The sequence below is a fragment of the Centropristis striata genome, chromosome 3, assembly GCF_030273125.1.
Source record: "Centropristis striata isolate RG_2023a ecotype Rhode Island chromosome 3, C.striata_1.0, whole genome shotgun sequence".
Taxonomy (NCBI): domain Eukaryota; kingdom Metazoa; phylum Chordata; class Actinopteri; order Perciformes; family Serranidae; genus Centropristis; species Centropristis striata.
The window spans coordinates 24,481,335-24,500,132 of NC_081519.1; the positions used below are offsets into that span (position 1 = coordinate 24,481,335).

General features: G+C 39.5%; 1 protein-coding gene across 4 annotated transcripts in view; it reads left to right on the plus strand.

Annotated features, from left to right (window-relative positions):
• The window catches only part of ephb2b (eph receptor B2b), a 150,947-nt gene that overhangs the window by 36,633 nt on the left and 95,516 nt on the right, over positions 1–18,798 (plus strand). For all 4 annotated transcript variants that reach the window (XM_059328830.1, XM_059328832.1, XM_059328831.1 and 1 more), the window contains exon 2: positions 13,007–13,086. In XM_059328830.1, coding sequence (XP_059184813.1) covers positions 13,007–13,086 — 80 coding nt within the window. The remainder of the gene's footprint in view (positions 1–13,006; positions 13,087–18,798) is intronic.

The following is an 18,798-nucleotide window of genomic DNA, read 5'->3' on the forward strand; positions in this document are numbered from 1 at the left end:
TTCTTAACTCAGAGTGCGTTTGATTTATTTGTTGACGCGAAGGTGTCTTTTATTGGAGGCATTGGCAATCAAATATACTGCTGGTGTAATTTAACTGAATGCGGTCCAAGTGAAGTGGTGCAATCCTGCAACTGCTGCAACTTCACATTGAAGATGTGCTCAAACACATATGGAATTATTGACAGAATGTGCCAACTTTCTGGATTTGATCTCAATAGAAAAAGACACGATTTCTGCTTTTTCAGTGCATTTAGAGTGAAAGTAAAAGAAAAGATGAGTATTTAAGCATATTTTTTCAATCTTCCCCAGTCTTCAGTTCTAATTTCACCAACTGCACCAAATGAAATAGTCATGATATCACATTTATTAGTTGTATTAATGGTTAGAATGTTTCCCTGGCTGTGGTGCTGACAGACTCCTTTTCCCACAAAACATCTTTTCAGTTATTCAGCCATTTATTCTGAAGGCCAAACTAACATGAAAAATACTTTTTCTTTTCCGATGAAAAGAATTATTGTGACTGTGGCAGTTATTCGAGTTTATTAATACTTCTTAAAAAACCCAGTAGAATCAGTTTAGTTCCAGGTAATGCCACAGAGTCCCACAGTTAACAATACGTCCACTTTATAATGGTCCGTACACAGATGTGTGTGTGAATGGGAATGTGTCCTAGCATAACTGTGGTTATGTGAATGAATGCTTGCATTATATGCAGCAAGGTCAACAAGCAACTAGCCTTTGTTCATTCAGTAGCATACAGTACACAAGCTCTGAAAAGGAACCTGATGTATTTGTGAAACTAATTAAAAGTTTTGCTGTTTCCCGACTGTGTCAGTGAAGTTGCTGTAAATTCTATTACAGCTTGATTTCCAAAAGCTGATTACTTTCAGAACAAAATTTCTTCACGGGTATGGCGTTTGCATCATTGATTCCTTGTAATCATAACTAAGCCTGAGACAAATACACACAGTTTTGCAGCGAGGAAAAGCTCCTCATTTATTTAGATTTCGTGAAACATTTACAGCTCCAGATGAGTCACATTTATCATTAAACACAAAGAAGTCTAAGGATCTTTTTCCTCTCTCCCCTAACACTTGACCCAGAAACCGAATCTGATGCGAAAGAAAGCATGGCGTGTGAGGGTGTCTTTTTAAACAGATTTGTTTGATATATGATGAGATGCAAAACTTATTTGTCAAGCACATGCTGCGGTCTTCATTTGTCATTAGTGGCGGCGGGGTGTAAATCTCTGAACAGTCTTGATGTGTCTCAAATAGAGCAACTGGAATTCAAGCTTAAATTCTGCTACATGCATAAGTCTGCACTGTAAAAAAAACACTGTCAAATTTCATTAGAAATAGGCCTTAATATTAAAAATTTTATATCACCGAAGTATAGTCTGGTAATTACCAAGGAAGGGATATCAAGGGATATTGCCAAACTTTAAAACTGTAGATAACATAGTTTATTTTTTCATTTTTTTCATTATGTTGAGCACTTTAAAACATTATTTAAAGCTATTTATTCTCCTTGGCGTTCAGTCCCAGCAAGGCAAGTATTAAATTAAGGAGGTTTTTATTTTTTATTTTATTGTTTTAGTATTATTATTGGTATTTTTAATGTATTACTGTATTTTTGTATGCTTTTTATTGTATTTCAATAGCTGTACAGCACTTTGGTCAACTGAGGTTGTTTTTAAATGGGCTCTATAAATTGACTTGACTTGAGTTGACTGCTATGTAAAATTAATGGAGAAATACCATAATGTCACAAGGACACAATGACCCTTAAAATAAAGAGACTACTCAGTCTAAATGACAGTTTTGCTGCTATTTTCATTTAAATTTACAGTAGAAAACTCACTGTATATTTTACGGTGAAGTTCTGGCAACCACAGCTGCTGGTATTTTACCAGAAATTAAACAGATTATTTTTTTACAGTGTGGTTCAAATAGAGCAACTAAAAGTTGAGCTTTAAGGGATTAAATCCAGCTAAATGTATAACACTGGTTCTTTGTCTCAGGTACAGACAACCCTACAGCCTTAAAAGGTGTTTTCTAATGTACTGCATTAGTTAGTCATTATGAGTCAAGCAGAACTATATTGGTTCTTGTTTAAAAAAAGTACATAATTGAAATCTAGTATTTCATGTGGGTATTTAATATTTATTTTTATTCATAATAGTTGCTGGTTACCTGTTGCATTATAGTTTAGTGATGTTGAATAACTCTTGGAAAGAGAATATTTCCCTATAATTAACATAATATGGGCAGTGGAAACGGCTATCGCGCACATTTCCATTTTGTGAATATTCCTTGTATATAGGCAGACAGCTGTGGGGCATTGCAGGGTGCTATAGAATATAGCTTCTATTTAATTAAATGTTTCTCTGTTAGATTCCAACCTGTGCAGTATACTGCTTCACTGATTTGTCAGGACAATGTGAGCTTCAGTGTCTCTGTAAAGGCTGGCTTTTACTATTAGTATCATGTTCCAACATGAACTTTCTACACTCACAACTCACCATTTATCAGATTCCTGATAAGAAAACAACCCTTCACTGTTGTACCGTAGTGGATAATACCTCAATTAACAATATTTATGATCTTTCCTTGGAAAACCACATAACCATTTTAACAAATATGCTCGATACAAGTCCTCCAAACCAAAGGTACACATGAGTCAATTGTTTCTAACCTCTAATATGACCCAAAGGAGAGTTTGTTCATTTTTTGCCTCATAGCAGGAGATCAACATGGCCTCATACCTAAATGTAGTGGTAGCAGTTTGAAACATGTGGTTAATAATGTGAAATGGCCACAGTGCTGTTAGGTTTAACAGACAAAACAGCTTCCTTAAGTGCTGGGAAAAGAAACATACTGACGTGATGTTTTTTTTAAAAACAGATTTGTTTGATACATAATGATGTGATGGAAAAGTGACGTAGCTGCAGATATACAGTCATGGAAACAATGATGAGACCCCCCTTGTTTTTCTTCAATTTCTTGTGCTAATATCTGGCCATTTTTCATGGTTTTCTTGATAATGATTTTGGTTATCATCAAGAAAACCATGGAAAATGTCTAGATATCAGCTCTTAAATTAAACTCTTATGAGCAATTTTTGTTGTTATCATTATATTTGTCCAAACAAATGAACCTTTAGTTGTACCAGGCATTAAAATGAACAAGAAATTGAAGAAAACAATGGTCTAATACTTTTTTCCATGACTGTATGCAAGAATGTAAGGTTACGTGACTTCAAATACCAAAACTTTAGTTCACACAGGACACAAACACTGGTATCATGGGTTAAAGTCCAATCACCCTTGGTAGAATTTGTCCTTCTTTATACCTGAATCCTCATTCCTGCCATGTTTTTTTTTGCCTTGTAACTCCCTTCTGCCTTGGCTTCTGTTATTTTTACAACAGCCACTGCAGGATGGCCCAACCACAAATGCAAATATAGACTGTAATACACTGCTGTACAAACAACATGTGGTCATGTTTTGGCATAGAACAATCTCACTTGATATGGTTACATTTGTTTTACTAGTTAGCAATCTTAGAATGAACATAAATGTCAAGTTGTACTGTCTAAAAACTGTAAACTACATGCAGCCTTGCCTATTTCACAATTACAGGCCTTATTGCCAATAGAGACCAGGTGGGGATTCACTTTCTAACTTTAACATTGATGGACATATTGTGCATTGATGTTTTATTTTCGTCTGTGACCGAGGAGCTGCAGTGCCGGAGGTCACCAGTTCAACCTTATCATCAAACTTCAAATGACAAGAGGGCCTCTGCACAGGAATTTACTGCAGGTTTTAAAGGATCTTGCAGAGGATGAAAGGCTCATTTAAAAGGATGTTGAATAGGTCATAAACTAGATTTGTTTGTCAGACTTTAATGACTTGACTTGGCTCACATTATGTAGGAGAATGTAGTTCGGCAAGATATCAAATAGAGGGTGAATCCTTTTATCAGCCAAACAAGGACGGGCCATCGCAGTAAAACTCGGGAACCTATCTTTCACACAAATCCACATTGACACTAATGCGTGCACACACACATACCTATACATCCACTTTTCAAACCAAAGTTGAACTATCAGTTTATCTCTTAAGTGCTTTTTCCTTGCATCATATCTCCTCAAATTTTTCCAAACACTTCCTGAGCTAACCCACAATTTGCCAGAGCTGCCAATCATAGCTGCTGGCATGGAGATAGCTGCTCCCCTGACTCCCACAGACATCATCTCATGTAGGACAAATTAGGAGGGGAAATGGGTCCCTTTGCTCCCACAGTTCCAGTTGAATATATTTGAAGCTGGGGGGAACATCTTGTCTTTTGGGCTAATACAAGCGTGTCTTGGTCGTACTGCTCCTACAGGGCCTGTAGCTCTGTTATTACTCAAACACCCCAATGAAAAACCAGGGAGAGTGTGAGAAAGACACAGAGAAAATGAGAAAGTAGAGCGAGAGACAGAGAGCAGAATTCCTCATGTGAAGCAGAGGGCCCACACAGCCGTGAAATAAAGGATTCCTTCATGTTCGTGCATGAGCTGTGTACATTTTTTTAATCATCCACTTTTAACTAATGGCTTGTAGGCAAGGCGTGGGAGGCCTGCGATGATTACTTCCATCAAGTCAATTAGTAGTGGTATCTGAAAAGCTGTCACTTTGATGAAAAGTGATTTGTACATCCCTGTCTAACTTTGCTGCAGGTATTTCCACCACACTCATAGATGAACATCACAGTGCTCATACGGCACTTAAACTGACTGGATGGATGGATGAATGTCACTTGTGCGGCCTCTTTTTTGAATCATACGCATGTTCTCTTCAGCTGCCGCTTATAAAAATGTGGGACCCACTTTTACAGAATTTTCCACAGCAGAATTTAAAATGTACTGATGTGTTAAACAGGTCTCGGTGGGTTGTCGGGGATTTGGGGAATATGGAAAGTATACTTATAAATCCTCCAGCCTGTGTTATTAGCCAGGTTTCTTTCACACAGCTTATGATTGGCCAGGTGACTGTTCCCACTCGCAATTTATTGCTTACATTGATGTCTCTCTGCCGTGAAATATGGTGTCACTCAGAACTAACTACATTTTAATGGTGAGACTACACTAATGATACACCTACAGGTGCTGCTAATGGCAAAAACACATCCTGATGTATGGAAAGAAAAGCTATTCTTTCAGATGATTGGCATGACAATGGGGTGTTGTAGTCATAGGTGAGATAAGACAGTGACAGTTACTGAAATATGATTTGCAGCCTTCCATTTAATGGTGGTGTTGAAAAAAATAAGTGTTTCTGTGAGCTCAGGGGCTAAATTGTATTCTTATATTTGACAGAGCAGATATTTAGTGTTTTTTAGTAGATCCCTGGGCGATATGGCCAAAATCTTCCACACTAATAGAGGTAGTTTCATATCTTGATAATGATATATATCACAAGCATTTTCTTGGTAATTCGGAAAATAAATAGCCTTTATGAAACGACTCATTCTTTTCACTCCAAAGGATCAGAAAGTAAATTGTCCAAATGATGCAAATATTGCTGCCTGCTGATTTTTCATCATAGTAATACCAACAATATCAACAAATACAACTAACCTTTTTTTCATTTTACATTTTTTTGGGATTTATTATCAGACAACCCTGATTATAAGCCAGTGTTACACCCACCCGTGCTCTTTACATTGCTGCCTTTTGTACTTTCTAGTCCTTGAACAAACTGTAATGCAACCCACACTTTTTCAAGCATCCAGAAAAAAAAGTTAAGTCTTATTTTTGAGTCAATGCGTACATTTTGAGCATAAAACAAAGATTCTTTTTCCCATTATTTAACTTACTCACCTTGAGTAGGAGTATGAAACGTAGTCTTTCAACTTTCTCTGCAATTGAACAGTTCAGAGCAAAGAAAGTACTGGATGCCAGATGCAGCAATCGAAACAGAATGAGGTTATTGAACGTTTTGCACAACAAATAAATATTACACTTTATTTCATCATCAGAAAAATAATAGAAATCCCTGAGCTATGACTTGAAGGCAGCAGCAGTCCGACTGGACAACCTGACAGTTTCTCAGTCATACTTCAAGTCGTGGTTTTTGCTTTCTTACATTTGTTTTTGGCTGTTACCCCCTTTGGCCTTGCTGACAAGTTAAGTTACACTGACTGATAACACAGCTCGGCTGTGTAGGGATTACTGTCGTACATCCTGCTCCAGGCCCCTGGGAATGCCATGCTGTATCATTCTGTCAACAGTTAGTGCACTGAGAGTGCTCTACTTTCTGTGCGTTAGTCTTTGTGTGTGTGGTACCATATTTCACACTATACCGGCCTCTGCCAAAACCAACTACCCGGCTTCCTCTCTCATCTTTCTTGCCTCGGAAAACACAGAGCTCTGCAGCCCTGATGAAGTGGCCCTGAACTTTGAGCCCTCCCCGAAACACCTACATCACCATCCCAGCTCCGAAAAACCTGCCTTTACAGGACCCAACAATAACCTCCACACCACATAAATCTCCCTGACAGGCTGATGTCTCACCAATGACACACCGGGTCGAGCCCTGCAGGGTTGCATGCCAGCCTGCCTTTGACTGGGGTTTGGGCTAGTTCCACATGGTCCACAAAGCCCCTGTTTCATTGTAAAAGTGGGATTAAGAATTCATTTAACACACAGGGACAGGCTGTTATGTGACAGTGGTGGGAGCTCTACTGTACCTTAATGGGCCCAGCTTGTGCTGACAGATAAGTTGAGCTGAGTTTCTCCGGACTAGGGGCTCCATCCACTTCTTCCCTCCAAATGAAACAGACTGTTATTCTTTCCAACAGGCCATACAGTAGCCCTGTCCATCATTAAAGCTATGAATCACGTCTCTGCACTTGCACCGGCCCCCTCAAGGGTATATCATTGCCTTGCCCCTTAATCTGGGCAGATTTCCGTGCCGGGCCTGCTATATAGGGGTTCTGTTTTTAGCTCAATGAACAGCTTGCTCATGTTACTCCGCGACTGCACTGCAGACCACAATCTTCCCACATTTGCCGTCAAATACTACGGTTTCAGGTGTTTAGTGAAATGCAAGTAAATGCACATGCACCCTTCAGCAGTGGTTAAAGTGAACTTTACCCAGCAGGGCTTTTATGGGCAAAATGTTTAGCTGCTTTTTAGCCCTCTGAGCTGACATTATCACTGCAATAGAAGGGCATCATACGTGGTTCATGTTGATGCTAAATTGAATGTTCAGGGATTTGTTCCATAGAGAACGAAGGCTACAGTTCTGCTGGCGAGAAAGATAAAAAAGACGTTATGCCTCCAAGCGGTTTCACGCTGTTTTGGAGGTCAATTGCTTCTTCAAAACACCCTCATTAAACCGTAGGTCCTAAATATAGACTGGTTTGTTAGAAAATCGCTATATTCTCTTTGATTCCAGTTTGAACTGCCATGTCAAAGTAATTTACATGCATGGTTTTTCCTCAATAGTGATGCAAGAAGTTGCAAAGCAATTTTTCGCATTGGATTCTTCATGCTGAGAAAATAAGAGAGCCAAGGATAGACATCCCAAGTCAGCCATTTAACAATATGATTACAGACCCGCAGGTACCAGCATGTACGCACTTGTGCTAAAGAGTGTCTCGGGGAAAAGGTGTATCAGTTTGAAGTTGAAGGATTAGTCACGGCAGTAGAGAAAGTTTCCACTCAGGCCTCAGACACCTGATCTCATATATAATTATCTATTTGCTGTAACTGATTGGTCATCTGCTGTCATACCCTGATTCCCAAAGTCAGTCACTTTTCAGTCAGGCTGGCAGGGAAAACAAATAACCAGCAGCAAACAATGCTTTGTGCAGAGAAAGTGAATTTATGAATACATTTTAAACACAGCCATTGATCTGAAATGCGGCATACGCAGCATGTTAAGTCGAGGTGCTCTATCAATATCCCGTGCTGCTTTCATTTATTAATTCAGCAACACAATGGCTGGTAGATAACTTTCAGCCCTTCCTGTCTTTGTATCTGTCTGCGTAAAATGTTTATTTTCTTCCTCGCTGCGGCTGTTTGAGCTGAAATGTCTTCTCAGCGAACAGCTCTCCTCTGTATCCCTCATTGAAAATGCTGTTGCTTTCTTTAGAAAGCCGAGATGCAGCACTGACCCCTCTTAGAGAAGAAGAGTGTTGTTGTAGTACCATGCCCCCCCCCCTCCTCTCCCCCTGCCTGTCACTTCAGACAGCCTCTCACTGGAGAGCTCTCTCTCAGATCAGCACTAAACTCTCTCCTTAGTCTCAGGAAGTGTTGGAGGAAGCACTCTGCCTAGTAGGCTTTTCTTAGACTCCTAGCTCTCATTGCATATTCATAGCCCCCTGCACAGTTAGGGTATCAAGTTTATAAAAAGAAGAAAAAAAACAGGCTTTAATTATTCACTGTAGTGTTGTTAATACTACTGTCAGATTAGAAAATATATGAACTTTTGCACATAAATGTTCCATATTTAAAAACAGCTCTTTGTTGGTGCCGACAGTGAAGTATTGCTGCTGCCCTTGACCGCCAGCGTGGAGGCCATTTTCCCATGAGCTCAAATAGTTAAAACGCTTTTATGCGTCGCTCTCCATCGCCACACAAATAATGCAAAGACACTTACCGGTGTAAGTGGGATATCGAGAGGCTGCAATTTGTCATCAGATCTCGAGCACTGGATGTGTCCTCCTGAACAACACTCTGGTGCTGTGAAAGTCCATTATGCTGCAAACAGCTCCAGACAAAACACTTTATGTGAGCAAACTGCAAGAATATTTTTAATACATCACGGAGAAAAAGTAAGAGTTATCCTACATTTTTTTTTTTTTGCAATAAGGAGATTTATTATAAAATGATTTTATTTCTGAAGGAAGGTACAAATTATTATAGCTGTGGTCATAGAAAGTTGACATTTGTTAAGCACAGCTCTTAAAATACATAGAAAATAAACATAAAAATGGGGAATGCAAATATATTATTACAGACTTTAGTATTGCGAAAGAAGATTTTTTAATGGCAGAAAACAATGATTCCTTAAACAAAGCTACAACTTGTACTTCTATAAAAAGTTTTTTAAAAAATGGCTTTTTACAAGTCCTCCAAATCCTAAAACTATAGTGCTCATTCAATTTTGCAACAAGTCCAGCATCAGGTGCAAGTAAAGTTGCAATATCTGAACAGAAAAGATAATGTTCCCCCTCAGGCAGAGCAAGGAGTAGTTACCATAAATGAATTTATTTGCTCAGGTGTTATGGTTTAAAGTGCTTCCTGGTTTAAACCTCAGTGTTTTCCTTTGGACATAAACAACAGAACGTTCCCATACAGTGAAACAGAACTTCCCAATTATATTATGAGGGAAATGTATTTTCTCACGGATTATGGTTATTTTTGTTGTATCACATATACAGTCAGAAAAAATTATTAGACCACCCTTGTTTTCTCTAATTCCTTGTTCATTTTAATGCATGGTACAACTAAAGGTACATTTGTTAAATAACTGATAAGAGTTTAATTTAAGAGCTGATATCTAGACATTTTCCATGGTTTTCTGGATATTGATTTTGGTTATTATCAATAAAACCATGGATAATGTCTAGAAATCAGCTCTTAAATTTAACTCTTATGAGCTGTTTCTGTTGTTATCATTATATTTGTCCAAACAAATGTACCTTTAGTTGTACCAGGCATTCATAATTCATAATTTTTTTCCATGACTGTATGTCTAATCAAAGTCAGAATAAGTCAGTGTAAGCCCGAGGTCTGGGTGGATCAACAGGTCAAACAACACAGGAATAAAACCCAGGAGAACCTCCTGTTTCGAAACAAAAGTTCTTACTTTAACTCTTTTCCAAACCTAATCAATTTGCTTTGTTTTGTTTGAATTCACAACGCTAACCATTCATATAAAACCGCAACAATAAAAAGGAGGAAAAGATGTTCGAAACATTTGACAAAGCAGTTTTGTTGTATGGGAAAATCATTTTTTGACAATAGACAATGCAGATTGATTGACATCTCATACTCTATATCAAATGACAGTGTATTGTCTATTGCACCCAGTGCAGTATGTAGTGCTGATTGTGCGAAGCCACAAACACACTACATGTTGCCAGTGGGACAGTTCGTCTGTACACACACATCCCTGCCAGTCCCATGAGTGACAAAAATTCAAATGCTGTTTCCCCACAAAACCAAAATAAGTGATTCCGGCGGTTGGATTCAGACGAGCACCCCCGCGCCCTCTCCTCCTACTGATTAATAGCCAACGTGTCTTGCTGAGCAGCCATGCTCCGCCACGGCTGGAGGTTCAGACTGTGAACGAGGCGGTGGCTGACAGTGGTGAGCTATGTGCTGCTTCGCTCCACGGGAGGTAATGAATCGGCGGGGCTGCCAGAACTGAAGTGTGGACAGCAGGAGGAAGAAAAGTGATCAGTCTTTCAGGGCGAGGTACTACTTGTCCAGCATGTGGGCCACTGATAGCAGGAGAGAGAGAGAGAGAGAGAGAGGAAAAGGGAAGAGAAAGAGGTGAAGGAGAAAGGGGATGAAGAGAGGGATGGTGAGAAGGTTGGGTGTCACCCAGTCTGTGTTGCCGTTCCTGGGGAAATTCAGCCCCTCAACACTCCTTAAACCACCTCACAGGGGGTTCATTATTCTCACTTTACTCCTCCACTAATTATCGTTATCATTATGGGGGATAATTACCATTTCCCTGCCTAACACCCATGTAGGCCGCTCAGCTATGAGTCACACACACAAGGTTATCAATAGCTGCTCAATTGCAGCCTCATCTGCCTAATTATACGATTTGGGCTTTGTGATAACTGAAAAGGATATGGAATCTAGTATTATGCTTTGTGAGTGCTAGTGAGACGTGGAAAGTCAGCATAAGGCCCTGAAATAAACTGATGCGTGTGGAGCCTGTTAATTAAATGCTGTGGCTTTCGCTGGAATATAAATCAGAGGAAATCCAGGGTTATGAAACTACTGGAAGTCTCTAAAATATCCTGCAAACTGGTGCAGAGCTGCGGGAGCGTCAAACAAAATCCTGTGAGATGAAACTTCAGATCCTCTTTCTTTGATTTCCTTCACTCATTGCCTTAAATACCCTTCTCCAAGTGCTTTTACACGTTATCTTATTTCAGGGGGCTCTGTCCTGCGATGTTTCCCTCAGTTCATACCACAATATTAATGAAGAGCCCCACAGAAGCATGCAGTCTTTCACCCGGACCTGTCTTACACTCCCTGGCTGTGACTTATGCCAAGCTTAGTAGCCGTGTTTGTCGAGGGGGTTTCTAAATCCCTCTGTGGCATTTTGGAGTTGCAGCTGACGCCTCGAACCTGATGAATGCTCCCTCCATCTGCTGCAGCTCGACACTGGAGCACAAGACTGACACAGGCCTAATCAGGAGGAGAAATTCATTAGACCTGGTCTCAGCTGAGATAAAGTCAGGAATGGAAAAGAGGGCACGGGGGCACGAGTACAGAGGGTAGAAAGAAGGTGACAGTGTTGAACGCTTCAGTAAGCGTATGACAGACATTTGGGTCAGACTGGTGGAATGTGTGCCACAGAGGACCTCATGACAGACAGGAGGCACATTCTCTTTGACCCCAATTACCAGAGGTGTTTCTTTCCACCAGCTAATCCGCGGCGCATAGGGTGGCCCCTCCTCTGCACCGTGGAGATTTGCTTTTTCCAGCCTGTAGTTTTCCCTGCAAGTCATCGGGATGATGGCATAGTTCTGCTGACCAGGAAGTGGCTGACCTCTTATGAAACTGCTAGCAATCTTTCTGCACCTTAACACATGGGTTGTATGAATGTAGGTCTTTGTATAAGTCCTGCAAGTGATAATTTCGTATTTTATCATTGATTATTGCTTTTTGAGTAATTGTTTAGGCTGTAAAATGTCAGAACGTAGTAGAAAAAGTGTCCATTGAAATTTCAAAATAGTTCCTTTTTGTCAGACCAACAATACAGAACTAAAAAATATTAATTTAGAATACATAATAATACAGTCATGGAAAAAATTATTAGACCACCCTTGTTTTCTGTTTGCTTTTTTGTTCATTTTAATGTCTGGTACAACTAAAGGTACATCTGTTTGGACAAATATAATGATAACTACAAAAATAGCTAAAAAGAGTTTAATTTAAGAGCTGATATCTAGACATTTTCCATAATTTTCTTGATTATAACCAATATCATTATCAATAAAACCATGGAAAATGTCTAGATATCAGCTCTTAAATTAAACTCTTACCAGCTATTTTTGTTGTTATCTTTATATTTGTCCAAACAAATGTACCTTTAGTCATACCAGGTATTAAAATGAACAAAAAACTGAAGAAAACTATGGTCTAATAATTTTTTCCATCAGCTTATACACAATATATATAAAACATTAAAAAAGCTACTAATTTTCTCATTGGGGGAGCTGGAGACAGCATTTTTAATTAATAACAGAGAATTAATAAATTATTAAAATTGTTGATTTTCTGCTGATTGACTAATTTATTATTCGACTTATCATTTCTACACTCCTCTTTCATTAACTATAATAATTATTTATAATTTATAATTTATTAATAAACACATTAATGTACAAAGTGTATTTTTTGTGTGTGAATTTGCTGTTGTAATAGAAAGATAATTACAAGAAAAAAAAAAAAAAAACTCTTTATATTATTAAGAATATTATATGCTCTTCAAATTGTTCGCCAACAATTTTTTTCATAAATCCTATTTTTTATTGCTTCATTGATTTCTAATTTGGTCTTTTAGCTTCTGGTCAGACAACATATGAAGATCACCTGCAGCTTGGTGAATTTTCAATGGACATTACACTATTTTCTGATATTTTATACTTTGCCTCTCAAAACATATGAATCACTGAAGTGGTTTCCACTTAACCGCAGCAGCATTTTCATGTTGTCGGGAGATTATCTGACCACCGTCTCTCCTTACGTCTTCCCACAGAGACACTTATGGACTCCACTACAGCCACAGCGGAGCTCGGCTGGACGGTCTACCCCGTGTCAGGGTCCAGTGACAACAGCGTAAGTGACATTCTCCTCAACAATGATCTGCTTCTGTCTTATAATGAAGATTTAATTAAATAATTGTTTAAGTAATAAAGTAATTGCAAGTCATTTTAGGCCATTTTCATTCTAACAAAGACAAGGTGTGTGTGGTTGGGCCTTTCTTTTGTGATATGTCAAAGTGCAGCTAATGTGTAAATTTGCTCAAACGGCCATGATAATTTTATTTCCGTTGGCTGGTGTTTTGGTTTCACACTCTAAGGTCAAAGATCAATTAATGAGCCGGCCCGGTCTCCAGAATGAGCTAAATCTTTCCTGCAGAAAAAAAAAAAAAATCAACTGCAATTAGATGTGATTTCCTGTCCTTTAAACTCCACAAGTAGACATAAAGAAAAGAAAGTTTAATTTGGTGTAGAATTTAAGATATCACCTCTTCATTTTGGATTACAGTAGTTCCACTCATACATTTTTACCCCTTCATTTGCCCCATTTCCTTTGGGTTTTCTTCCATAAATGATCTAAGATTTGTGCATTTTAACCTGATCTGAACTTTCTGCTCCACTACAAACACAGTAGGAATGAACAATCAGAGAGTTGAAGCTAAATACGTGTGTTCCCATGCCAGGCTAGAAGCTATGTGTTATATGGGCCCTGTTGGTGTTTGATGCACAGTATTTCCACATGCTTTGCCAGGGCATCGGTTCCTCCTGGCCACATGCAAGCCAGGCCCACTTAGAGTCAGCCAAAACCAGAGTCTCAGTCTCCTCCACTTCTTCCCCCACCACAAGATTTAGACTTCTTAGAGCGAGTCCAAAAGAGAGAAAAAATGTTGTAGACTTATTTGCTGGTGCATTTCAAAAAACCACTGCCGATTTTATTCAATTATTTATGCTTCTGTGGTTTGTATTAAAGATGGTTTGAATTATACTTTATCATGCTGTGTCTTTTTTACACTAAAAAAGAAGCACAGAAAGTGCAGCATTTAGAGCTGGCCCTCAAGAGTTCCATGATACGACTTCAAAGTTGTTCAGCAATAATTTAGAATAACTTCATCTCTCCCAACCTGAGGGTACGTTGTCTCCTCCCTGCTAATTCCAACAATCAATAGCAAAGCAAAAAGACGCCTGCTTTCCTTTTCTCTCGCCAGCTCTGGATCCAATTTACACAGACAGAGCTTACGCACACATACCGACTCCAAAGACAGTTTACATCACGTCTCCCTTTCATCTTTGCAAAATGTTAGCTTCAGCAAAACATTCACTCAAACCATATTTCATAATCAGATTTAATACTAAGTGGAAACTTCAGAGTAAAAACTTGAATACAGGCAGTAATCCTGAAAGGTCAGTTCCAAACTATGTTGTGTGGAGAAAATCCCCAATCCTCTGGTTGAAAATTAGGTGAAATTAAGGTCTAAACATCCAAGTAAAGACCTCTTCAAGAATCATCTTTGTTCCCTGTGGTGTACGGCCTGATTCTGTGGTAGATTTCTCCTACAAATCAAATATCTTCACATCTTATTGAGTGTGCTTGTAAGAGCACACTGTATACTATTCACTAGGCTTCTTCCTATTTATTTTTCCGTTTCTTCCATGTTTTTTCGGTCGACTACTCCTCCTGGAGTTTTGGTCGCACATACATTACCATTCTAGTGTGCTACGACCTTTCTAAGGGTTTCGACAAACGGTTTTCAAATTATTCTACAAAAACACGCCAAAAACTCCCCCCAATGTTACCCTATGGAGAGGCTCGAGTTGATTACATTAATTTGTCAACAAGTAAATTTGGAAACTGCCCTCGAGTCTGCAGATAGCACTCTACAGAAATAATTTATACATAGAAACGTAGGAAAATTTGTCTTCTCGCTCACACTGGTCTGCTAAAACTGTGAGAGTTATAGTTTGGACACACAGATGATCCACCAACACGCACCCACAGCCTCATAGACCGCTATGATAAAAAGGAGGGAACATTTCTGGAGGAAAGCAGAGGTACCAGTTTCTTCTGATCGCTCTAAAAACAGTTTCTTCATTTTTCTTCACAAAACGCGTGTAGATGTTCAGGAAGAACATGACAATGACTTCCTCATCTTTTCCATTTTTAAAACAGTTCAAATTGTGACCTAATAATGTATGGGTGAGAGTCACAGGCCAGAGTCAAGCACACTCAAAATGTTGGTTGTCTGTCTGTCTGAAAGTAGTGTGAAACTCGTCAATTTGTGTGTAAAACTGATCAGTATATTTTTATTTGTTATTTTGACTAAAAGGCTCATCCGGGAGGACTTTCTTATTTTCTGCTTTGACTTCACATGCTTCCATGCTCCCTTCTGAAAACCTCTACATGCAGTTATTATGTATCCGTCTCTCGGGGTGCAATGAAATGCAAACAAGTCCCTAAGCCCCTGGGTTTAGTCAGGTATAGGTTTGGTCTTATCAGCGTGGGCACTGCAGTTTTATGATGATATGGCTGAGCTTGTCAAAAGCACAGTCCATTGGTGAGTGAAGAGTGAGAGCGATGGAGATAGCTGGTCCCTTATGGCCCGGGGCAACAGGTGTGGAAACAGAGCTCGCTCTCGCTCTCAGTATAACAGCAAGAGGTGCTTTACAGAAGCTATTGTCTTACACACATATATGCACGGCTTCATGGGCTTAGCCGGTGGATCAGTAACATCCAGCAGAGCGCCGCACCAGCAGTTGGCTTTCACTACTTCATGAAATATATCCTAACTTGACATGTGATACTGTGAGACACAATGGAAACACAATCAAGTAACAGTGTGATATTAAGTCAGAAATGCTGTGGCAGTTGGTGTTATTTCACTCTTTTTATTTTACAGCATATTTGAATATCTTCTATCAAATTATTATAATAAGAAATCTCTTTAAACACAGCTGTAAAATCAACTTCTCCACAGTGGGGTTTTTGGAAGTGATTTGTGTTCTGCTGAGCTTCTGTAAATCACGTTTTATAACCCTCTCTGTGTACAGCACGGCAGTTCTTCCTTTTAATTATGTAAAATGACAGCCAGACTTATGTTGTCCCTGAGCCAGACAAGCAAGACATCTTCATTATTCTTGATAGCAACGCCGAAAAAACACTGACAACCAATTTAAAATCTACCAAACCAGAAATTCATCCCGCGGCAGTTCAGGAAGTTTACTGACTGAATGTTCTGAGATTTTGGCAATAAAACACACGTATCGCATGCCTCAATCCACCCACACAGAGGAACCGGTGCAGTCAGACGGACTATGATGATGATGTGTGTCTCTGGGCGTCTTCGTGAACCGCATTTACACAATGAAGATAAACCAATGTAAATGTGGATAGATATCTGGCACTGCTTTGCAATAAGTTTGCATTTTGGTTTTTACATATATTGATCAGCAGAATACATTGAAAAAGTAGTTTAAAAGGACTACTGCTAGGCTCATTTGCAAAGAAACTCGTCCGGATCTCGACCCATTGACTCTCTACGACGTGACATGGAGCTAATGTATGGCCGGCTAGCAGAGCAGGGTTAAGTGGTCAGTGTTTTCCTCTCAAGTGGAGCTGAGAGACGTGTGAACATCAGGTCAGACCTCCGACCTGCTCACTCCTACGCTGAAGTACTGGCAGGCATTTAAAAGTAGCCTCACAGCTGCAGGAAGTGCTCAGAGCTATTGTGGAGGGAAGACTGAGGTCTTCTGCACAATGAGGACAACATAATAAGGGTGTGTGTGTGTGTGTGTGTGTGGTGGGGGGGGGGGGTTATCATTACTACAGATGTGTCATAATGTGTTGTACAAAGATATATCTAGTGTCACTTGGGGACACAACACATAAAATTTTTTAAAACAAATCAGTTCCTTGTGCTTTATTAAACATACTGCATATTATATTTGAATTCCTTTGGAATAAGATTGAGGTTGTTTACATATAATTGTGGGCATGTGTGGCAGACCGACATGCTTTTTTTTTTTTTTTTAGCAAACCCTTTTTTTTTCTCCTTTGCGAGTAATTTGTTGAACTTATTTCATTGTATTGGACTCGCCGGGATTTAAAGTGACCACTAATTTGTGACTGTGACTGCGATTCACAATTAAGGTCTGTGAAATGATATTTGAGGAATTATGCAGAGAAACATGCAAACATAATCCACATGTAACTTTGCGGAATGAGGGCTAAAAGATGGAATTGTTCTCCCCGTTTCACATGTTGTGTATTAGTAGTGGACAGTGGTAATTGGAGCTGACTGCAGCAGACAGTTCTACTTAAGTCTGTGTGTGTATGTGTGTGTGTGTGTGTGTGTGTGTGTGTGTGTAAGTCTCTCCTCTCTATGAAGCCCCGGTCTCCTGCAGGATTTGGCTCCCATGGCCTCTCTCGTAGTAATTGAATGCAGAGAGTGGGTGTCATTTGTCCTCTGTCCCTCTAGGGAAGGCACTCTTACTCTGACAGATTTCCCACAACTGCAAATGGGGCGACTGTGCCCCGGGAGTTTTCCACTGGGTCTCTCTCCCTGCTTTTGTGTGAATAATTTATTTACTTCTGTCAGTGTTAGAGGGGTGATGTGTAATGTGGCTCTGGGTCGTGAAGCTAGTTCAGGTTAATTCAAACACTGTAATGACAAGAAGTGATAAATACACAGCTCATGTTATGTCAAAACAATGAAATCTTTGAGCGTTCTGACGGCGCGTTTACACGCCTCTTGACTGATGTGTCAGTCTGTTCTGATCAGTTACAGGTCGGAGAACAGGCTGTTTGCTTGTGCAGCAGTAGGTGTAACTACTAAGTTTTGTGTAACCTTCTCACGTATGCTGGCGTCCTCAGCCGACTTTTAGTCTTTCAGAGACTGGAGTGGGATCAGTTTTAAGACTACGGTGAGATAGTGGTATCATATGAAACTTGTGTTTTATGGTGCCAAGTGTGCTAAATAATGCTCCAAAGCTAGGCAACATTTGGGCTAGGGGAAAAACCATGGACTGTATATAAATAATGGACGTAGTCACTGTGACGTCACCCATTGGTTTGTGGAGTGCCTGTTGGAAGCCTCGAGTTCATCGTTACAGTGGTCGCCATCTTGCATCGCCATCTTGCTTCCGTTATGCGGAGCAGACCATATTTGGACTGTGAAGGAGTGAGAGGGATCTGATCACTGACTACACCCTCTCTACACCGGCAACCTGACATTAATTGGAGCATTAACTGGGATGTTAGTTTTGGCTAGCAAAAAACAAAAACAAAATGTATGTTACTGACCTCAGAAAACTGAGCAGCGACTCCTCGTCTGTTAGTCCAACCAAACACTGAACAAGACATTTTTACTGAACAAAACGTTCAAATAAACTGTCCTTAATTGAAAATACAGTGTGAAAGGGTCAAATTTATGAGACCAAATCAGTAAACGTCCTCTTTTCTATCTATATAACGTTATATATAACTTTATTGACTCGTTGCCGTGGATACGCATTGCTCCGCTTCTCTCCTGATGACAGCACTCCTTGTCAGTGACCTGTCAATCAAAGGTAGCCACGGCCCCAAATCATATGATTCTTTATCTTCTATTTTCTTCTAAATGGGGCCATTATTAGAACTTTTGACATCAAATTGTCTTGAAAATGATTTTTTACTAGCGATTGAGACCATAGTGTTGTCCTGAAAAAAAATTCTGAGATAATAAATCAAGTGAGAAGTTTTCAAATTTTGCACTGAAATGAATGAGCAGATTTTTTCTGCAGCCAAACTTAGCAC